Here is a 22,560-nt window from a genome sequence, read left to right on the forward strand (position 1 = left end):
ATTATTTGGTGTTTTACGTTGTACACGGAGGATGTTTTTGCAGAATTCTGCATGCAGAGTCTCAATTTGGTGTTTGTCCCATTTTGTGAATTCTTGGTTGGTGAGCGGACCCCAGACCTCAGAACCATGAAGGGCAATGGGTTCTATAACTGATTCAAGTATTTTTAGCCAGATCCTAATTGGAATGTCAAATTTTATGTTCCTTTTGATGGCATAGAAGGCCCTTCTTGCCTTGTCTCTCAGATCGTTCACAGCTTTGTGGAAGTTACCTGTGGCGCTGATGTTTAGGCCGAGGTATGTATAGTTTTTTGTGTGCTCTAGGGCAACGGTGTCTAGATGGAATTTGTATTTGTGGTCCTGGGAACTGGAGCTTTTTTGGAACACCATTATTTTTGTCTTACTGAGATTTACTGTCAGGGCCCAGGTCTGACAGAATCTGTGCAGAAGATCTAGGTGCTGCTGTAGGCCCTCCTTGGTTGGTGACAGAAGCACCAGATCATCAGCAAACAGAAGACATTTGACTTCAGATTCTAGTAGGGTGAGGCCGGGTGCTGCAGACTGTTCTAGTGCCCTCGCCAATTCGTTGATATATATGTTGAAGAGGGTGGGGCTTAAACTGCATCCCTGTCTCACACCACGGCCCTGTGGAAAGAAATGTGTGTGTTCTTTGCCAATTTTAACCGCACACTTGTTGTTTGTGTACATGGATTTTATAATGTCGTATGTTTTTCCCCCAACCCCACTTTCCATCAATTTGTATAGCAGACCCTCATGCCAAATTGAGTCAAAAGCTTTTTTGAAATCAACAAAGCATGAGAAGACTTTGCCTTTGTTTTGGTTTGTTTGTTTGTCAATTAGGGTGTGCAGGGTGAATACGTGGTCTGTCGTGCGGTAATTTGGTAAAAGCCAATTTGACATTTGCTCAGTACATTGTTTTCACTGAGGAAATGAACTAGTCTGCTGTTAATGATAATGCAGAGGATTTTCCCAAGGTTGCTGTTGACGCACATCCCACGGTAGTTATTGGGGTCAAATTTGTCTCCACTTTTGTGGATTGGGGTGATCAGTCCTTGGTTCCAAATATTGGGGAAGATGCCAGAGCTAAGGATGATGTTAAAGAGTTTAAGTATAGCTAATTGAAATTTGTGGTCTGTATATTTTATCATTTCATTGAGGATTCCATCAACACCACAGGACTTTTTGGGTTGGAGGGTTTGTATTTTGTCCTGTAGTTCATTCAATGTAATTGGAGAATCCAGTGGGTTCTGGTAGTCTTTAATAGTTGATTCTAAGATTTGCATTTGATCATGTATATTTTTTTGCTGTTTGTTCTCTGTTATAGGGCCAAAAAGATTGGAGAAGCGGTTTACCCATACATCTCCGTTTTGGATAGATAGGTCTTCGTGTTGTTGTTTGTTTAGTGTTTTCCAATTTTCCCAGAAGTGGTTAGAGTCTATGGATTCTTCAATTACATTGAGCTGATTTCTGACATGCTGTTGCTTCTTTTTCCGTAGTGTATTTCTGTATTGTTTTAGTGATTCACCATAGTGAAGGCGTAGGCTCAAGTTTTCTGGGTCTCTATGTTTTTGGTTGGATAGGTTTCTCAATTTCTTTCTTAGGTTTTTGCATTCTTCATCAAACCATTTATCACTGTTATTACTTTTCTTTGGTTTTCTGTTAGAGATTTTTAGATTTGATAGGGAAGCTGAGAGGTCAAATATACTGTTTAGGTTTTCTACTGTCAAGTTTACACCTTCACTATTACAGTGGAACGTTTTGTCCAGGAAGTTGATTGAGTATTGCTCTGTTCAAGTAGACTGTGATTTTGCTGTGGTCTGATAGGGGTGTCAGTGGGCTGACTGTGAACGCTCTGAGAGACTCTGGGTTGAGGTCAGTGATAAAGTAGTCTACAGTACTACTGCCAAGAGATGAGCTATATGTGTACCTACCATAGGAGTCCCCTCGAAGCCTACCATTGACTATGTACATACCCAGTGTGCGACAGAGCTGCAGGAGTCGTGACCCGTTTTTGTTGGTTATGTTGTCGTAGTTGTGCCTAGGGGGGCACATGGGGGAGGGAATGCTGTCACCTCCAGGTAGGTGTTTGTCTCCTCTCTCTCTCTCTCCCTCTCTCCCTCTCCTCTCCTCTCTCTCTCTCTCCCTCTCCTCTCTCTCTCTCTCTGTCTCTCTCGCTCTCTCTCTCTGTCACACTGCACTCATAACAAAACAACACAGAAAGACAAATCCTTGGGAGGGTGGTGAAATACCGTGTGACAGTTTGTGATAACGTGTCAGTCTGCTGAGTGTCATAGTGTAAATATCACCCCTGCTAATGTGCCCTTCGCTTCACGTTGTTTGAGGTGGAGGAATCAGCCACTTGCGAACAATTACAAGGTACATCACCACCACATTGCTCATGTGCTACAGTGCACAAGTCCGACATGTCAAAGTAAGAGGAAGGAAAACAGTACACACAGTGAGCGCTGTGGTTCCCCATGCAGCCAGACTCGCTATACAGCTCATGGGTGTATAGTCTCAGGTGTTAATTGCAGTGTGACTGGTGGGAATACTGTTAATCTCAGCCACTCAGACTGACACAGTGATGGAGGAAAGAGAAATTGTGTGTTATGAAAAGAGCAGTTAAGCAGTTACATAAGATCAGTCATATAATGCTGGGGTAATCTCACGACTTTTCATTTGCTGATGTCAAATAAAGATTAACTTTAGATCCAATAACATATTCACCCTTAGTGGTTGATTTATAGTAGGTATATGACATAGATATAATAGACTGTTGGGATGTCGGTAGAGCTGCAGTGCTGTAATGCACAGGAGGTTGGTAGCACCTTAATTGGGGAGGTTGGGCTCGTGGTAATGGCTGGAGTGGATTAAGTGGAATAATATCTAATAATTCAAAAACATGGTTTCCATGTGTTTGATGCCATTCCATTTGCTTCGTTCCAGCCATTATTATGAGCCGTCCTCCCCTCAGCAGCCTCCTTTGCTGAAATACTGTACTGATAGGTTGTCTGTGTCTGTAGAGCTGTAGTGCTGTAATGCTGTTCTGTTAGGGTGTCTATGTCTGTAGAGTTTCAGTGCTGTAATTCTGTACTGTAGGGTTTGCTGTCCATTGAATACCCTTCCTGGTGTGTGTTGGCCTTTCCTGCAGTCATGGCTGGAATGTTCTTAATGTTTTTCACAATTTCATGAATAATAATGTTTTTTTATTTTTTAAGACGTAAATCTGGTGTTTCTATGTCAAACAGTTTTGTTATATTTCAGTCTTCTGTGATGTATATAAAGTGTAATATTGGGATGCAAACTCAAAATGTAATACATTTCAACTCCATATCTGACATGGTACAGGTGTCTTATTTTTTTATAGCCCATAACGATGTGTGTGAGGTGTATACATTTGTTTCAAAGTAGATTTGTTTAAGACTACCAAGAATCACTCTGTGTGACCCTGATTTAGCCTACTGCAGTAAAATGTTAACGGGATCACTCATGTGCACAAATGAGGTCGTCAGTTTATCCCCCACTGAAGTAAATCTATACGGTGTGCTAGAGAAATATTGATCGCTTTAGGTATCTTCTATGAAAAGCTGTGCTGACATCTCTTGATGCGATTTGGAGAGGGAGAGTGTTGTTACTAACAGTGTAGTAGGTAGACCAGACAGTCAGGATCAATAAAACCTATTACACAACTTCCCCAAAATGTTGAGCAATGCCTTGGACAAATATCTAAATGGGGGATTTTTGGACTGAAGTCTACATTTTACATTTTAGTCATTTAGCAGACGCTCTTATCCAGAGCGACTTACAGTTAGTGAGTGCATACATTTTTTTTATTTTGTAAAATTTTTTCATACTATCTAGAAAGACGTGCTATCGAGAACCAAAAAGGGTTATTAAGAAAGAGAAAGAGCAAAAACTGTTTGTTTATATTTCTTACCAGCTGTACTTTTTTAATATGACATTTATCGTGACATTTATCCACGTCAATCTCTTAACTGTATTTATTTCACTGAAATAGCAGGTCAGATGACTAATTTCACCCTGCATGGTGCCTGTAATAAAAACTAAATTGGCTTTTCAAGGGCTGCCAATAAATTCTGCTTGTTTCTTTATTTTCATACACAGCTCTCCCAGGTCAATCTTTCTGTTTGATTAAACTTTGTTCCTCCATGGTATGAAATATCCAAAGGCACTTAGATTTATAACCAGTTCATTCAATTATTGACAGCTGCTTTCACTATCAGCCTTGAAAAGAGAATAAGGATAATCTATTATTTCTTTTATCCAACTTGATTGTCCTTGGATAGGCATGAACCCTTTACAGCAACAAAAGGACACTACAGATGATGTTTTTGAAGCAAGCAGGGGAGGCAGTAGCAGTATCATTCTAATATTACAGTATTAAAGCGTTATTGTAGCATTTCTATTATAAGACCTAAAAGAATACCACAGTATTTCAATACAATGTAACCATAGACAGTAGAAAATAACCGAACAAAGTGTTTTATCAAAAGAAACAGAAATGAATGTGCTCAAATTAGGCTGGAAGAGCACTTGTGATGTGATAGCCTACAGTCTCAGAGAAAGACAACATGGAGAGAGAGAATTGAGTAAGATAGAGTTTCTAGTGACTGGGAGAATGTAAGCTCAGGTTGTGTATAGCTAAGAGGTTAATATTTAAATCATGGCATACTGGGCCTAACCCTCTCCAGAAAGGGGGTTTCTCTAACTTCTCTAGGTTGCAACCCCCAGGCACTTTCATGTTGAGTCTTTTGCTAGCAAAAGACTGAATTACTCTATGATATGGCATACAGTCAACTAAAAACCCTATAGTTATTAAACATCGGCTTGTGTTTTTCTTCCCCAGGCAACTAGGCCACAGATTGGGATGTCTAATTTATGCCACCAGACACTCAATCTTCAAATCGTGGCTATACAGTACAGCTGGTTTAAATTACTATGGGGATTTTCAATGGATTAAATAAACAAACAAATTCAATGAACATGTTGCCTCTGTAATCATCACAAACAATTCTGACTTTCCATGCATTTTACCCCCAATTAAGTGTAACTAAATCCTGACTCCTGATGTGCTGTTTGTGTGGAAATGTACTGTATGCCTCTTATCAAGAGAGCGAAAATGAATTAAAAACAAGTCCACCATCTAACATTATAAAATCTTGACAGCCCTCTTATTTGCTTATACAGTAGAATGGTAAATAATTTCAAAGAGAGTTATGTATTCATTTGAATGAGAGCGATGTGAGGCTCACTCAGTCTGTATAGGTTACAAGGAAATACAATGGCATGAGGAAAACAGAGGTAATCTATCTCCTCTAATCCAGAGGCTCTGCTCCTCTCTTCCATACCTGTCCTTCACTAATCTCCTTACTGAATTATTTCATCCAAAGCAGTTCAACAGAGAGAGAATATATCACTCCACAACACCAGAGGTTGCAGTAGCATGAGTATGATAATGCACTAAGTCTTTAGATACTTTATGCCTTACTAAACGATTGGGGTTCTCTCTGGTTAACATTTACTACAACTTCCTACTGAATTGGTGACCATTACTACATACTGTATATACCCACTTCCTGCACTAATTGCGATATTTCTTTCCGTTTTTGATAGTCCTGCACCGGTAATACTTAACACGACATACTGTTAGCCTTATTCAAGCACTAAACAGGCATACACAGCAATAATACTGGAGGCCTATGTAATAACTTTGAGGTTGAGCCTTATGCTATGTGCTTTTATATAGTAGGCTGCCTCTTCTCTTACAATTTGACTGTGTGCACTAAATGGAGGCGGCTGGTAGTAAAAACCATACCCTTATTTCCCATGCAAATATCTGATGAGGTGAAGTGCAGAAAGAGAAGCCTCATTGAAGTCGATTCCCACAGGGTCCAGTATGAAAAATAAATAAAAATTTAAATAATGTATGCACTCACTAACTGTAAGTCGCTCTGGATAAGAGCGTCTCCTAAATGACTAAAATGTAAATGTAAATGTAAGTAGACTATCTACAACTGAGCGCTTGGTAATGGAGATAGAGACTACAGAACATATGACATGTCATGACGCTCTTATCCAGAGCGACTTACAGTTAGTGAGTGCATACATTATTATTTTTCATAAATGTAAATGTAAAATGTAATGATTCATCAGCAGTGGTGGAGAATGGACACCACTGGAGAGTGCCACACAATTCAATGTGGCAAATATCCAAATAGATCAAATAGGCTACAATAATGAAAGAGATGAATAACGCCAATCTTCTGACCCCACACAAGCGAAAGTCAAATCACGAATCATAGTTGGAAAGGTGTTAGAGCCTAAAGTGTTATAGCCTAGGTATTGGGCTGCCTTTCTATTCGCTGACAGTAGGACGTCAGAGTGGGGGCGACTACATGGACCGTAGGCTGCGACAGACATAGGACTACGTGTAGCCAGCCACAATACACGAAAGGAATGCGAATATTGTAGCCTATGCCTCATGACAAAGTTACTGAGCGTAATTTAGAAGTATAAACTAGCTCACTTCCTTCGGGTAATTTGCAGAGGTGGCGGAAGTGCGTCAGTTATCTCGGCTCTCTGAGGCTTTTACTGCACACTAATTTCAGATGTAGGGAAAAGAGGGGAGAGGAGATTGTAATCACTCTGTCGCTTTAAGGACACTTATCAAAGCTTTGCATTATGCGAAAACGAAAAATACGACGAGACACGAGTAACTGAGCAACCAAGGACGGATTTCAAGAGTGGATTTATAACTTACGCGGGCCTGGAATAGCCGATGCCTTTGGTTTATCGGGTTTGATCATATACGGTGGATGGTCGTATGCTGAAGTAGCTAAACGGAGGATCATTTTGAAAATATTGCGCATAAGTAGCGAGAGACTTGGAGATCCCTGCCCTTGTAGCTTTTATCGCGCAAAGGTTTAGCCTACAGCGGAACTTGTCAGGGGAATATGGTTAACCGTTCAAACTCGCAAATGCAGAGAGGATTATCCATTTATGTATTATCTCATCCATAATTGTTAAGCACCTAATACGCATTTTGACCGATATTATCCATAGTCCTTTTTTGACAGCGGATCATGGATTGGGTGGTGGTAAACAACGGGCAGCGACATTATTTCTCTGCGCTGTCTGTGGTATGCAGCTACTAACATTGTGTTTTTCCAATGCAACAAAGTTGCAAAGCAAGTGGAATGCATACATTTTAAGTATTTCGCCGTTTTGCACCTGCTTATGTAAAGAACGCGTCGACCTTATAGTATCGGATCGCTTCAAATACGCGAGGATTTGCGTTTCTTCTTCCTCGCCTGCATGGAATATTTGAACATTTGTTTATTGTATTCGGGAGGAATATTCAAGGTCATTCCGTGAATCTTATTATATATATATATATAGTATTATTTATACATGCGTATCTCCTCGTGATAACACAATAGTATCTTATTTCGCACAGGGAATCCGCTCTACGTTAGGTGCTCTAGAGTGATTTTGTCATTGCAACATTTTTAAAATGGATGGAAAATTGAAGCAGAGCCGGAGATCCCGTTCCAAACGTGAGAGGGTACGGAGACGGGAGGCAGTGGGCAGGGATGCCCGCAGTCCAAACCCTTCATCTTGTTCAGATAGGGAGCAAAGTCCTGGGAGGGATCTCGCCTCCCAGAATGGTAAAAAGGTTCCACACTCAACACCCTCTGCCAGAGCCTCGCGCCCCCCTCGTCGAAAGAGACGAGAATCCAGTTCTCAAGAAGAGGATATCATTGATGGATTTGCCATTGCCAGTTTCGTCAGCCTGGACTGTCTGGAGGTATGGGGATTGGTTTATAATTACACATGTCGAACACGTCAGGATTTGCATAAGAGCATACGTTTTCAGCTTGACTAATGAGGTGCTATTCATGACATGCTGTCACATAACGGTTTGTTTGATAGCAAATAAACGTGCTGTTTCTCTGCAGTGTTGAGGAGTGGAATGACTTGTAGATCTTTGGCTTGTCCTTGTAGTTATGCCTTTTGTTGTTCTGTAGCTACGCAATATGGGTCTGCAGACCCTTTAGATTTCTTACTCTTTGATATACAATTTCCATTATTTCATGCCTCTATAACCATAGTATGCCCATATGGAGTGTGCATTTTCATTGGATGGTCCAACATGTGCAATGTGTCTTTGATTATGTGTTTGTATTAGCTTTGAAGGTGATTAAACCCCAGGTGACGTTTGAGATTGTGAATTTGATACAAGTAACCACTGTCCTTAGATCTCATTGTGATCTATTCTAATAACATGAAACCAGTGGTAACTTGTGGAATAGACACCGGCTGGAATGTGGTTTTAACCAATCAGCATTCAGGATTAGACCCATCCGTTGTATAATCTAATAACATGAAACATCTCTCCAAGTACAGTTGAAGTCTTCAAAGTTGACATTTGTATTGGTAATAGATGTGTACCTAGGTACATAGTATCTGCATTAATTCCGTAGCCTGTTAGTGGCTGGCTCTGGCTGCAAAGGTCAGAGGAACTAAACCCATAGACACCTGCTACTACTCTGCTCAGCTGAGGGTGATGATGTAAGCCACACAGTCTGTTGTAATTGCTGCTTGTTCCCCACAGGGACAATACCACCAGCATGGTACAATAGACTGCATTACATAGCTTGACCTATTGGCTTATTACTAGATTTGAGTGCATACCTATGTATGAAGTATTGACCATGATATGTTCTTTCTTGTAGTGGACATAAATGTCCAAAGGAGTGTTCACTCACTGGGAGCTTGTCATTGATTTGTCACCTCCCCTCTGTTAACAAGGTTAACCTGTCAGGGTCCTCAGTAATTACATTGCTCTTCCATTAACTCAGGCCTTCCATGCCACTTACTAGAGTTTAGTGTGAACGAAGATAGTATCTTAAGTGGAGGGGCAGAGGGTGAGGTGCATGGAAGTGTGTAGGAGAGGGTGATGGGGAGAGGCCTGGTGTGTGTGTGTGTGTGCCCGTGTGCATTATATGCTCTGATGTGATAGTTATGTGTACGCGTGCCTTCGGTGCTCGCTGCTTATGGCAGTCTGACTGCTGACTATGAAAGGCCTCTGGGAAGTCTGAGCAAAGTGCTTCTCAAATAGGATTGGATCCCACCAGGAGAGCAGTACATAGGCTGTCAGTAGGGTCGCTTCCTTCAGTGAAATCTACAAGTGAATGAATGCTGTACTCAGCCAAACAGGCATGATAAAGCTTTCATAAATGAATTCCATTAAAATGGTTGGAATTGGAATAAAACAGGCCCCTATACAGTGGTTGTCAGATTTGCATGAAAATGGGCTGAAGGCATTTAGTTATACTTTGTATAGAGCTGCGTGTGGGTTGTACACAAATCTGGAAAGCCTATGTGATAGGGCTAAGCAGGAATGTTAAATGCTAATTGCTTATCAATTATCCAACTGACACGGCACCATTAGCCGTTAAATAACACACTGACCTATTGCATCATTCTCTAATAAACACAGTGCAGTTGAAAGAGTGTTCATAACCTCGTATAATTCACTGATGGTCAATACAGGCCTCCCTGCTCATGACAGGCCAGTGAGACTGCAGAGCCTGAGTCTGATTAGAGTGGGCACTTCCACAGTATGTTGAGATCAATCTCACATTTTCTCAGTGTTCATTGAACCTCAATAGCTTGCTGCTCAACAGTACTGTACACAATGTTTATGTGAATGTGAGTGTTTTTCTTTCACATTAAACATGTTTCAGTAGTGGGTAATATTGCAGCTTTGGATTGATAGAATAAAGCTGCCTGCTGCGCTTGGGGCTTATGTTATGTGTATTCTGCAACCTGCTCTGCTCCCATAGCCTAGTTCATTATGGTAGAAACCAATCCACGATGGCCACATTTGATTATCATTTGTTTATTTGTTTTGAGTCCACATTTCATCAGGAAAGCCACTTACCTGTGTAACTCAACCGTACAAACAAAACATGCCTATTTTGTCAAACGGGGCTATGCTAGAGTGACTGGAAATGTGAGTGAGGAGATGAGGCATGTAGAATAAAAAGCTCTCTCTCAAGTGCCTATTAAGACAATTATACAATACTGTTAAAGCCCCTCAAAAGTCCCCCCGTGGGTAATGAACTAACAGAAACGATAAGAAAATATTGCAATTATCCACCTTCCATAATAGAAATTAGATATTTGATTTCCCTCCTCTCTTTGTGTGACGTTGATACTAGAGTGGCAAATCCCCCTCGCTAATCCACACAGAGTTGATCCTTATGTTTATCTGTTTAGGCTTGAATTGACAGTTTTGTCTCTCTAACCGTCAGCATTCGTTCGTAATGGGGGGGATTTTAATTCCATAATTTTGACCTGCTTATTGCCACATTAACACAGATTGTGTGTTTATATGTGTTATTACACTGTCTTACATTATATCCGTTAAAATAGTATATTAATCTCTCTTGTCATAAACAAACAGCCAGTAGCCTGCTGCTTCCTCTTATAGCAGGTGTAAATGTATATGCATCTGTAACAATTCAGCGGTGTGTTGGATGAACAAACCATACAAGCCGTACCTCAACAGTATAGTATTTGGTCTCTATATGTAGCCTAGAGACTTGTAACTTGTTCATTGTTGGGATGTTGCTAAAAGCTGTAGCTATAACAAATCAACACTGTGTTGAACTACAAGCCATAAAGCAACATTATAAACTGGGTGGTTCGAGCCCTGATTGGCTGACAGCCGTGGTATATCAGACCATATACCACGGGTATGACAAAACATTTATTTTTACTGCTCTAATTACGTAACCAGTTTATAATAGCAATAAGGCACCTCTGGGGTTTGTGGTATATGGCCAATATACCATAGCTAAGGGCTAAACCAGGCACTCCGCATTGTGCCGTGCTTAAGAACAGCCCTTAGCTGTGGTATATTGGCCATATACCACACCCCCTCCTGCCTTATTGCTTAAGTATACCATTTGGTCTCTGGATCCAGAGGCCTGTTAACCTGTTTTGTATGGTCATCATGTTGCAATACCGCTCAGTGTTTTCATTACTTTCGTAGTGATGGCTGTAGTGCATCATACTGTATGCAGCCAGCCGGTGACAAACAACAACTCCCCTTTTAATTAACAGGCAGGCCCCCGGAGGCGTCGGTGCTCAGAACCTGATACGTCCCAAGAAGAAATGCTTCTTAAGGCCCATGAGAGCCATCTCTCCCGTGGCGGAGAAAGAGTACGAGAGAGAAACATTTTGGCTGTGCTGGGAGTGTGTGTGTGTGTGTACTGTCATGCTCGATAGTGGAGAGAAAGTGGAAAGATAGCATCCTTTTGGCTGTGCTGCTGAGGCTGTGTGCCTAATATATTGACAAATTATCTAAATATATCCTCCCTAGGAAGAGCTTGTTCTCGCCAGAGAGTGTGTGGGGAGGTCACATACACCCCTTATGATCCCCCTGCGGAACAGTCTTCATTGTCTGTTATGAGAAGTAATGAAGAGCTTGGTTGCTGTGACTGTCACTGTAGTAGATGTGGTGTGTGCTGCTGCTGGGTTTCCCTTTTGTTTCCCTCTTCATTTGGTTGTTGTTTCCCTATGAGAGGTATTGAACAGTCTGGCTAATGTCACTGTCAGTGTACTAGAGTTGTTATGTGCTGCTGGGTTGTTTTTTCCTCCTTCCTTTCTCTCTCTCATGGTCTGCTTTGTGTGGCGAGTGACAGGATGTCATTATCAAGTGATTAAGATGTTGTCTTGAAGCCTGGTGAGAAGGATTAGACTTCTGACTGGTTAAAGTTGCCTGTTCATTCACTGGCTGCTTTGCCTTCTATTTATGGGATTTCTTGAGTCTGACCAGGCTCTGCTTTGCTCTCTGCTCTTTCACTCATAATCAATGAAACAGTGTTGAATTAAAGAAGGGAGTTATTTAAATAATAAGTTTATCTGGAGATAACGTCTCCCTGTTTGCCACCCCTGCAATTTAGGATCACATAATGCGGTATTTGGCTGCGGAAAATGCAAAATGACTGGCTGGCAATGAGGCCTGAGAAAGATTTACAATAAAAAGAATGAAACATAAGTAGAGAACACTAAGTGCCTCATTAAGTGTGTTTCCTTTTGGCCTAGTCCCCTCATTGACTGAGAGAGCAGTAGAACAGACAGTGAATGGCTTGCTTGTTCATACTCGTATAGTTACATCAACATCTCTCAAGTGAATCCCTTTAAAAACTTGTTTGTATGAGAATATGATTCATTTTCCAGGGACTTAGGCCCATCAAGTACAAAATGGTCTATTGGTTGGCTTTGCTGAGTAGGGCCTTAACGAAATCCCCCCCAAATCATCTCCCTAAGCTCACAACACAAGACTTAGTCTAATGCTCGCTTTCAGAATGACATAGTAAATACAGAGGCAGTTTGACATTTTATTTACCATTGGCACATTCAGTGCAGTGCAGTAGAGAGGAGCCAATAATAGTACATGTTTTGCTAATGCACACAGTCACCATGCTACCTAGACCCTCTTGCAGGTCAACCAAACATCCACAATTTCTCACAACATATTAGTATAGGCATGATCTAGTGATCACCAACATCCTAAGTTAATACCTGAATATGTACGCCTATATGAGTGAGCGGAGAACGATAAAGGAGTGTTTGTTTCGCTAGCATCAATGTCAATTTTGGATTTGTCTTGCCATGACATCATGAACAGTGAACATTTAGTTTTGATTGGGTGGAAATCAAAGCAGATTGCCCTCCAGTCTTTCTCATGATTTCAGGGTTTGAGCATTTATTTTGAGAGATGCCGTGACTGGCTATTGCTCCATAGAGGGTCTCAGAGCATGTTTTCTTTATAAATGACTAGCTGTGAAAGCAATTAGTTGTAACAGTTGTCAACATGCTCCTTGCTACAAATGTGAGATAGGAACATTAGCTCTGAGGGGAATAGTCTTTCTGGTTGGAGTGATACTAACAATAATCGCTGCAGAGCTCTATTCCCAGCCTGAAATAAGATATTGAGACGGCTGCTGCTTGTCAGTGCTGCTGCCTCCCTTGGTCTCCCTCCGTGGATCAGCCTCTTTCTGCCTCCCTTGGTCTCCCTCCGTGGATCAGCCTCTTTCTGCCTCCCTTGGTCTCCTTCCGTGGATCAGTCTCTTTCTGCCTCCCTTGGTCTCCCTCCGTGGATCAGCCTCTTTCTGCCTCCCTTGGTCTCCCTCCGTGGATCAGCCTCTTTCTGCCTCCCTTGGTCTCCTTCCGTGGATCAGTCTCTTTCTGCCTCCCTTGGTCTCCCTCCGTGGATCAGCCTCTTTCTGCCTCCCTTGGTCTCCCTCCGTGGATCAGTCTCTTTCTGCCTCCCTTGGTCTCCTTCCGTGGATCAGTCTCTTTCTGCCTCCCTTGGTCTCCCTCCGTGGATCAGCCTCTTTCTGCCTCCCTTGGTCTCCCTCCGTGGATCAGCCTCTTTCTGCCTCCCTTGGTCTCTCTCCGTGGATCAGCCTCTTTCTGCAATTCAGAAGTCAATGACGTGCCTCACCCGCCGATCATATCTCGGAAGGTTTCTTCAGCGGAGACAGACAGAGCTGTCTGTCTGTCTGTCAAATATGAGCCTTCGTGTGAGAAGAAATCCAAATAAGGACTTGGACTGTTGTTGTTTGAGTTTTGGCAGCAGACTAATAAGCGGTGGCTGGGCAAGATCATAGAGCTTAGATAAGAGTTGGTTGCGCAACGCTAGGGGATCTCTCTCTCATTTACATTTCTACTTTTACCCCTCATTCATTGTCAGTCTTTTTATGGCTAGTTAGCCAATACTGAGCTGCTGTATTTTCTCATGTGGAAGCAAAGCGCTTGTTCCACTCCTTGGGTAATGGGTATACAAAACACTTCCATGACGTAGACTGACCAGGTTAATCCAGCTAAAAGCTATGATCCTTTATTGATGTCATTTGTTAAATCCACTTCAATCAGTGTAGATGAAGGGGAGGAGACAGGTTAAAGACGGATTTTTAAGCCTTGAAACAATTCTGACATTGATTGTGCAAAAGGGGGTGGGGGAGGGGTGGGGGGGGGGGGGGCGCGGCGCAACTCAATATTAGGAAGGTGGTCCTAATGTTAGGTATACTCAGTGTATATAGATATACTATGCATGTAAATCAAGCAGTTCCTGAATTCAATGCTAAACTGACTGCGTCTGTAGAAACACTAGGCAAGTGTTCTTGATATATTCAATCTTAAACAAGATTTTGTGTGAAGATATAGAAATATGTGAGATATGTAGCTAGGACATTATACTGGACTTCTGCACCAGTTTGTCAGGAACAGTGAGAAAGAGATCTAACACATATGACTCATTTTGACAGATATGCAATGGTATTCGGTATCTCAGACCTAGTATAAGTCAACTCTGTCTCTCTCTCTCTCTCTCTCTCTCTCTCTCTCTCTCTCTCTCTCTCTCTCTCTCTCTCTCTCTCTCTCTCTCTTTCATCTCTGCCTCTCTCTCTCTCTGCTTCTCTTTCTCTCTCTCTCTCTCTCTCTCTCTCTCTCTCTCTCTCTCTCTCTCTCTCTCTCTCTCTCTCTCTTTCTCTCTCTCTCTCTCTCTCTCTCTCTCTCTCTCTCTCTCTCTCTGCCTCTCTCGCTTTCTCTCTCTCTCTCACTCTCTCTCTCGCTCTCTCAACTTCTGCATTATGGGGGTTATATACACATCTATGTGTTCGCTCCTTTCAGGCAGACCACTTTGTCACATTTTCCAAAACGAGGACACACACACACACACACAGAAAGCCAACAGGAGAACTCTCTTTACTCAAGGCGTGGAATGAGACCGCAATTACAGACACAAACACTGGGACACACACAAACACAGCGCGAGGCAAATCTTCAAGTCAATATGGATGAAAATACATGGTGGGAGGGAGAATAAAAATAATATCAGAGAACTCTCTCCCCACAACCACTGTTTGCATTTGGTATCGCCTTTATGGGGTATTGTGTGTAGATTGATGAGGATTAAAAAAATTAAATCCATTTTAGAATAAGACTCTAACGTAACAAAATGTGGAAAAAGGGAAGGGGTCTGAATACTTTCCGAATGCACTGTATTACTGTGCTTTGAGTGTTGCACATGAAGGGCAGGGGGAAAAATTACATGTCCTCTTAAAACTTCTCAAATTCTGTTTGTGATATTATGATTTAACAAGGGCAGTGAGTTGTATAGACTTATTTAGGAAAAGTCAAGGACGGGGGGGACATGACTTTAAAAATGGCAGAGTGATAAAAAAAAAAGTACATGACGCTCTCGGCTCTCCTAGTGTTAAAAGCAATGGGTGGCCATTATATCGCCAGTTCTTAATGTTGAATTGCCACCGTTAGCCGACACCCAGCTGGTGACCCCTAACACACAGTGGCCACCCACTGCTTTTAACAGTTCACCAGCACTGCGTGTTTGGTTCTTTACAAAAATACATATTGCATACTGCCCTCCTGTTCTGTCCATCTATCTGTCTGTCTGTCTATCGAGGAGTTAAGTATTACAATGCTCCATGAGAGGATGAGAAAGAAAGAGAGAGAACAGAGAGAGAGAACAGAGAGAGAGAACAGAGAGCGAGAACAGAGAGCGAGAACAGAGAGCGAGAACAGAGAGAGAGAACAGAGAGAGAGAACAGAGAACAGAGAGCGAGAACAGAGAGCGAGAACAGAGAGCGAGAACAGAGAGAGAGAACAGAGCGAGAACAGAGAGAACAGAGAGAGAACAGAGAGAGAGAGAACAGAGAGAGTGAACAGAGAGAGAATAGAGAGAGCGTAAACAGAGAGAGAACAGAGAGAGAGTGAACAGAGAGAGAGAACAAAGAGAGAGTGAACAGAGAGAGAGAGAACAGACAGAGAGAACAGAGAGAGAGTGAACAGAGAGGGAGAAAGCTAGCGTTAGATCCTACTGTAACTGTAGTTGCGGCCTGTATTCATCCAGACTCCTGGTTAATTACCTCCTGCCTGGCAGGCAGCAGAGAGAGAACCCTCCAGTCTGGCAGGCAGCAGAGAGAGAGAACCCTCCAGTCTGGCAGGCAGCAGAGAGAGAGAACCCTCCAGTCTGGCAGGCAGCAGAGAGAGAGAACCCTCCAGTCTGGCAGGCAGCAGAGAGAGAGCCATCCAGCCTGGCAGGCAGCAGAGAGAGAACCCTCCAGTCTGGCAGGCAGCAGAGAGAGAGAACCCTCCAGTCTGGCAGGCAGCAGAGAGAGAGCCATCCAGCCTGGCAGGCAGCAGAGAGAGAACCCTCCAGTCTGGCAGGCAGCAGAGAGAGAACCCTCCAGTCTGGCAGGCTGCAGAGAGAGCGAACCCTCCAGTCTGGCAGGCAGCAGAGAGAGAACCCTCCAGTCTGGCAGGCAGCAGAGAGAGAACCCTCCAGTCTGGCAGGCTGCAGAGAGAGAACCCTCCAGTCTGGCAGGCAGCAGAGAGAGAGAACCCTCCAGTCTGGCAGGCAGCAGAGAGAGAGCCATCCAGCCTGGCAGGCAGCAGAGAGAGAACCCTCCAGTCTGGCAGGCAGCAGAGAGAGAACCCTCCAGCCTGGCAGGCAGCAGAGAGAGAGCATCCAGCCTGGCAGGAAGCAGAGAGCAAACCCTCCAGCCTGGCAGGCAGCAGAGAGAAACCAACTGGGTGCACAGCCTCACACAGCACAGTACATAAACCCCCCTATTTTCATTATCTGCTCCAGGTGTTGATGAAACAATTCCCCTGCTGGATAATCATATTCCCCCTCCCACATGCCAAGAAAGACGCTGAGAGAGAGGGAGGGAGGGAAGGAGAGAGAAAGGGAGTCCCGATCTGCATCTGTCTGAATGACTAGACTCCCCCTCTCCCTGGTGTTTGAATTTGCACAATAATACGATGGGAGGAAAGGGGGCAGGAAACAGGGAGGCTGAGCTGAGGGAGGGAGGGACGGATGGAGGAGGAAGGGAGGGAGGGGTGTGTGTGTCTGTGTGTGTGTGTGTGGGGGGGTAGGGTGTTTCAGCAGAGTGACGCCACAATGGTACACCATGGTGCCATTCAGAGCAGGGGCAGTGTGTGTGTGGGATGGCAGCCTGACAGTGAGTGACAGAACGGTGGCCGCCATCGTGCGTACTCAGAGCCAGATCCACCAGAGCACAGCAGCACAGCCGTCACAGCAGCACAGCCGTCACAGCAGCACAGCCATCACAGGTGAAGAGTGATACTAAACTGAGAAACAGGTAGGCGGGTGACGGACGGAGGGGGCAACCCAGCCCAGCCCTGCTCTGCTGTGACTTCCATGGTGGGAATGCAGTCGCCTGAGCTGACAATTGTCAACAAATTTAGCTGGGTTGCTTCAGTGAAAGACATTTATCAGTACAGGTAATTTACTTTACAAACATACATGTTTGAGATATGTTATCTTGGTAGAGTGATTTGTTTACATTGCTGGTAGCTACATTTGTACCGATAGCTACATTTGTACCGGTAGCTACGTTTGTAGTAGTTGTTGTTAGTCATTGCGTGGTACTGCTATCTCCTGCCCTACACGCATAGACCTACCCTTCACAGTGAATCTGCTGTGTTCTATCCTACAGGCACTGCAAATAATCTGACAGTCTGACTGAATCTATTTATTTTTGTATTGGTTTTGTAAGTGAGCTAATGTGTATTTGGGGCCTGGAGGCCAAAAACACAAGCCATTGTTCAGTGCAGCAGAATGCACAATGGTTTTTCTGTTCAAACACCGCAGCCCTATAAAGCCCTTCAGAGAAAAGGCACGGTAGGAGGGAAAACAAGACAGAGAGAGAGAGAGAGAGAGAGAGAGAGAGAGAGAGAGAGAGAGAGAGAGAGAGAGAGAGAGAGAGAGAGAGAGAGAGAGAGAGAGAGAGAGAGAGAGAGAGAGAGAGAGAGAGAGAGAGAGAGAGAGAGAGAGAGAGAGAGAGAACGTGTTGTCAAAAAACAAACAGTAATTGTGTTGTTTCCCTAACCTGATGTCATGGGAGAAGAAGAGGGTTGTGTTCCCATAGTAACCCAAGCTTCTTTATCTCAGTAAAGCTACGGTCCTGGGCTGGGGCTCGGCCTGGGAGCTGAGCTGCTTGCCTAGTGCTTTTTAGGCGTTTGGCCTCAGCCTCCATATCACCACAATTAGATTACATGAATGGGCTGGAAGCTGGTAGCTGGTAGCTGCTACTCTGAACACCATCTTATCAGTGACAGCAGCACATTCCACAGTGTGCTGGGGAAGGGAAGGAAGGCTGGGTTGCTCTCTCTCTCTCTGCTCTGCTCTGCCAAGCCTCAGGTCTCAGCTACCTTCCTAACCATGCAAACCAACCAACCTCCACAGGACAGTAGCAAGCAAAACAGCAATCATACGCTGGTTATCCACACATGAGCTGTGAAGTGAACACATGAACTGTACGGTTACAGTAACACCACTGAATGCTGTTATCATAGGGGCCAGGTAGGAATAGGGTGGTGGTGAGATGTGGAGAGAGGTAGAGGCAAAATGGAGAGAGAGAAATGGATAAAGAGAGAGGCAAAGTAGTGAGAGAAGTGGAAAGAGATAGAGGCAAAATCTCCCCCTCTGGAAGGAAGCTATTCATCTTCAGTGTTTTGAAGGCATGTTTTTGTTCTCCAGTGAGATGTTTGTTGTTTCGGTTACGTTTCTTTATCTCACACGAGACATCTTGTTCTCCACTGACTGTTTTTATTATCTTACAGATACAGTACTTATCACCACATCAGATACACTACTTATCATAAAGCAGGGTTCACCACATCAGATACAGTACTTATCATAAAGCAGAGTTCACCACATCAGATACAGTACTTATCATAAAGCAGAGTTCACCACATCAGATACAGTACTTATCATAAAGTAGAGTTCACAACATCAGATACAGTACTTATCATAAAGTAGAGTTCACCACATCAGATACAGTACTTATCATAAAGCAGAGTTCACAACATCAGTTACAGTACTTATCATAAAGCAGAGTTCACAACATCAGATACAGTACTTATCATAAAGCAGAGTTCACAACATCAGATACAGTACTTATCATAAAGCAGAGTTCACAACATCAGATACAGTACTTATCATAAAGCAGAGTTCACAACATCAGATACAGTAGATACTACAGTACAGTCTGTTTAAATACACCTCCATTACTTTACAAGAAGAAATACAACAAGGCATGATACAACAAATACAGTGTTATTACTGTCTATCTAGTTAATATGGAGTACTTTCTAACAGTTTGGCTCTGTGTTCATCCATGACGTGTTTATTGACAAAGCATTAGAGAGGCGATATTCTTTGGAGCCTTGTGTGAATAAAACCAACAGAACCCAGTCATGCCACAGCAGCAGTCCCTTTTGCAGCCTGACCCTCTCGCTCTCTCTCTCTCTCTCTCTCTCTCTCTCTCTCTCTCTCTCTCTCTCTCTCTCTCTCTCTCTCTCTCCCCCGTCCCCCCGTCCCGTCGTTGCTGTACTGTTTATATATGTGGTAGGTCTAAGAGACAGCCTGTCAAAGTTAATCAGCCTGCGATGCGCAGCTAGAAACAGCCGTCCTGACTGGCTGACTCAACACACACTGTGTTGTGTTGCCTGGGAGAGGTGGAGCTAGGCGAGCTAACTGAACATTACACAGATTTTCTCTCAACCACTGACCTGACCCGCAAGGGACTCTATAAATTGCATAGGCCGACACACCCTTGTAGGGTGAAGGATCTGATGGTGTGTACAGCAGCGGTAGGGGTTTCATCACTATTGTGAGCTGCGTTGGTTACCTGCACGCATACACTGAGTATACAAAACATTAAGAACACCTGCTCTTTCCATGACATAGACTGACCAGGTGAATCCAGGTGAAAGCTATGATCCGTTATTGATGTCACTTGTTAACTCAATATTAGGAAGGTGTCCTTAATGTTTTATACACTCAGTGTACATGTTCAACATGAATCATGCATTTGACCTGTAATTGACCAAGCAGTAGGCCTTACGGGTCTTTTAGAGGGAAAGACAGGGAATGGCTCCAAATGACTGGCAATGGGCCTGATGGTGTGAGTCACTCTCTATGTAGCCTGTATCTGTTAATGGCCCTGTCGGGCTGCTGTTGTTACCTGTGACCCAAGGTGTATGTACTGCCCTTAACCTCTCCTCCTCCGCTGATGGGGCCTTTTCATTAGGTCTCTCTCTCTCTCTCCACCTCCCTCCCTTCCAGAGGATGACCTTCCCTCCAATGTCATGTTCTTATTGGTCAGACTAGCAGTGTAATTGGTATGCAGGGAGATTCTGGAATGAGCCCACTCCATGCTAGCTTGTGAATTCACCCTTGTAATGCCACGTTTATGGAAAACAGAGATAAAACATCACATGGAGGAAAAAAAGCCAACAAATGCTAAGGCTAGGGCTGCCTGCCTGCCTGACATCACCTTTGTGAATCACAGATATACAGCCAAGGGCAAGGGAGAAGGGGAGTGAGAGGGGACTAAACAGATTATGCTTTACAATGTCCACCATTGCATCGTATCTACTCTAGCCACTGCCAGCTGTTTAACCTTTCCCCAGCCAAATGCTGCCTGACTGGATATAGAATCACTGGGGCTGCATCTGAAATGGCACCCTATTCCCTATATAGTGCACTACTTTTGACTAGAGCTCTGGTCAAAAGTAGTGCACTATATAGGGAATATGGTGCCATTTGGAACGACCCACTGGTTCTCATGGACTGTTTAGTCACCAGAGCATTGCTTATCTCATCTTATTGAGGCTGGATGTCTGGCTGGAGAGATGGACCTGGGCCTGAGGCCTGGGCTAATAACCTGACTGACTGAGCTCTGTGGGCTTGTGGTTCTGGCTGAGTTGGTGACTGGTTTACTGTATGGTTTACAGTTTCCTTACAGCTCTATGTCTCCTTTATGGCGTCCTTTATTATGGGTTGGTTGACACTTATGCACTCAAGTAGATATGCTGATGCAGGTATACCCTTCAAGCCCTCAGGTTGCTTATTATTTGATCGTCTTCATGACTGGCAATTTTTCCTTGCTGATCATAAATGGGGCATATTTCTAGTCCACATTTCTCCAAGGTATAATCTGTATTGGCTGAAAGGTCAGTGAAGTATGTACCTTAATATATTTTGGCATGGTAGCATGTTGTTTCAGTATGTTTTAGCGTGTGTTGCAAATTATCTGCCACCATAAACTTCAGAACTATAAGAATTAGTGTACATTTGTATAGTTGCAATCCAGAACTCTGCACACTCCATATAATACATCAACTGGAGTGAGTTAAGGTTCCAAAGCAGACGGTGATCCTTGTTCTCCCTAAAGTAACATCACTCAGGCCACTACAACATAAATATTTTCATATAAACAGTCTCCTGCTGAAACGAGTCCAAGGCATTCACTTCTTTCTCTCTCTCTATTTCTCTATCCCTTTCTCTCCCTTGCGCTCCCTCCCCCTTTCTCTCTCCCCCTCCCTCTCTCGCCCTCTTTCTCTCCCTCTCTCTGTCCCTCTCTCTTCCTTGCCTTCTCTCTTGCTGTCTCTCTCGTTCCCTCGAGTGTCCTTGTCAATGTCAGAGGCAGCTGCTGCGTTGTAGTTGAAAAAGAGGCGAGGTCAATAGTTTGTCTGCCTGGCTTATAAATAATGTGACTCAGCGCCTGACAGAATGTGTCTCGATTGTAGCAGCGGGGATGAAATGGCAGGAATATTTTCTTAACCCTCGGCTCGGCTACCGAGGTACTTGTTTATTCTCACTAACAATTGCTTGTCTGACCTTAGTAACCAGCCAGCGATGTTAGATAGAAAATGTGTTGGTCTCTTTTTTGTGTTTTTACTTTGTCACTACTGGTATTTCATCTATAGTTCTCATGATTAATTATGAATTGTTCTATTGTCAAATGCCTTTCAACACATTCCCCCCCTTAGATGTTATATGTGACTTTTCATTTATTGTGTATGTGGTGTTCTGAGAAGTTTTGACATTGGTTCTTTCTACTGTATGTGTGTGTGTTTGCGTGTGCTTGCGTTCATGCATTTGCGTGTGCTGCGTGTGTGTGTGTGATGTAACTGTGTGCATGCATGAACATGTCTCTGTGAGTGTTTACGGAGGCCATAGGATACATGGTCCGTTGAGAGTTGGCCGTTGCTGGCTGCGGGACACAGGGGAGTTGTCCTAGGCCCTGTAGGTCTGTAGCTTTGCTGTTGGAAGTGAGCAGCCCATGGGAGTGGAATGGGAATAGGAGGCAGGGCGAAGCGGTTTCCTGTGTGTGTTTGCCCGTGCAGCTCGCTCGGGGTGAGCGCCAGAGTAAAGTGTTGGGTTACACAGCTCAGTGCTCTGCGTAGTGTACGCCACAACACACCCGCAACGCCACGATGCTGACATTATCCACTAGGGGATAACCTCTCAGCTGGTGTGCTCTGAGACTGTGAACCCGTCCATCCGCCATCCCCTAAACTCTGTTGCCAACCCCATGTCTGCTCTCACGTTTAACAATTGGGCTTTTATACAGAGTATCAGTTTTATAAAGTGACTAGAGTTCTCGT

At 43.7% G+C, this 22,560-nt stretch overlaps 1 protein-coding gene across 6 annotated transcripts in view; it reads left to right on the forward strand.

Annotated features, from left to right (window-relative positions):
* Positions 1 to 6,456: 6,456 nt before the first annotated feature.
* Positions 6,457 to 22,560, forward strand: part of LOC121530631 (autism susceptibility gene 2 protein-like) — a 375,807-nt gene continuing 359,703 nt past the window's right edge. For 4 of the 6 annotated variants that reach the window (XM_045226824.1, XM_045226825.1, XM_045226826.1 and 1 more), the window contains exon 1: positions 6,457 to 7,846. In XM_045226824.1, the coding sequence (XP_045082759.1) occupies positions 7,553 to 7,846 (294 nt within the window). In that variant the 5' untranslated portion in view covers positions 6,457 to 7,552. The remainder of the gene's footprint in view (positions 7,847 to 22,560) is intronic. The other 2 variants (XM_045226829.1, XM_045226828.1) reach the window with 1 other exon arrangement.

Source organism: Coregonus clupeaformis, chromosome 18 (assembly GCF_020615455.1).
Source record: "Coregonus clupeaformis isolate EN_2021a chromosome 18, ASM2061545v1, whole genome shotgun sequence".
Classification (NCBI taxonomy): domain Eukaryota; kingdom Metazoa; phylum Chordata; class Actinopteri; order Salmoniformes; family Salmonidae; genus Coregonus; species Coregonus clupeaformis.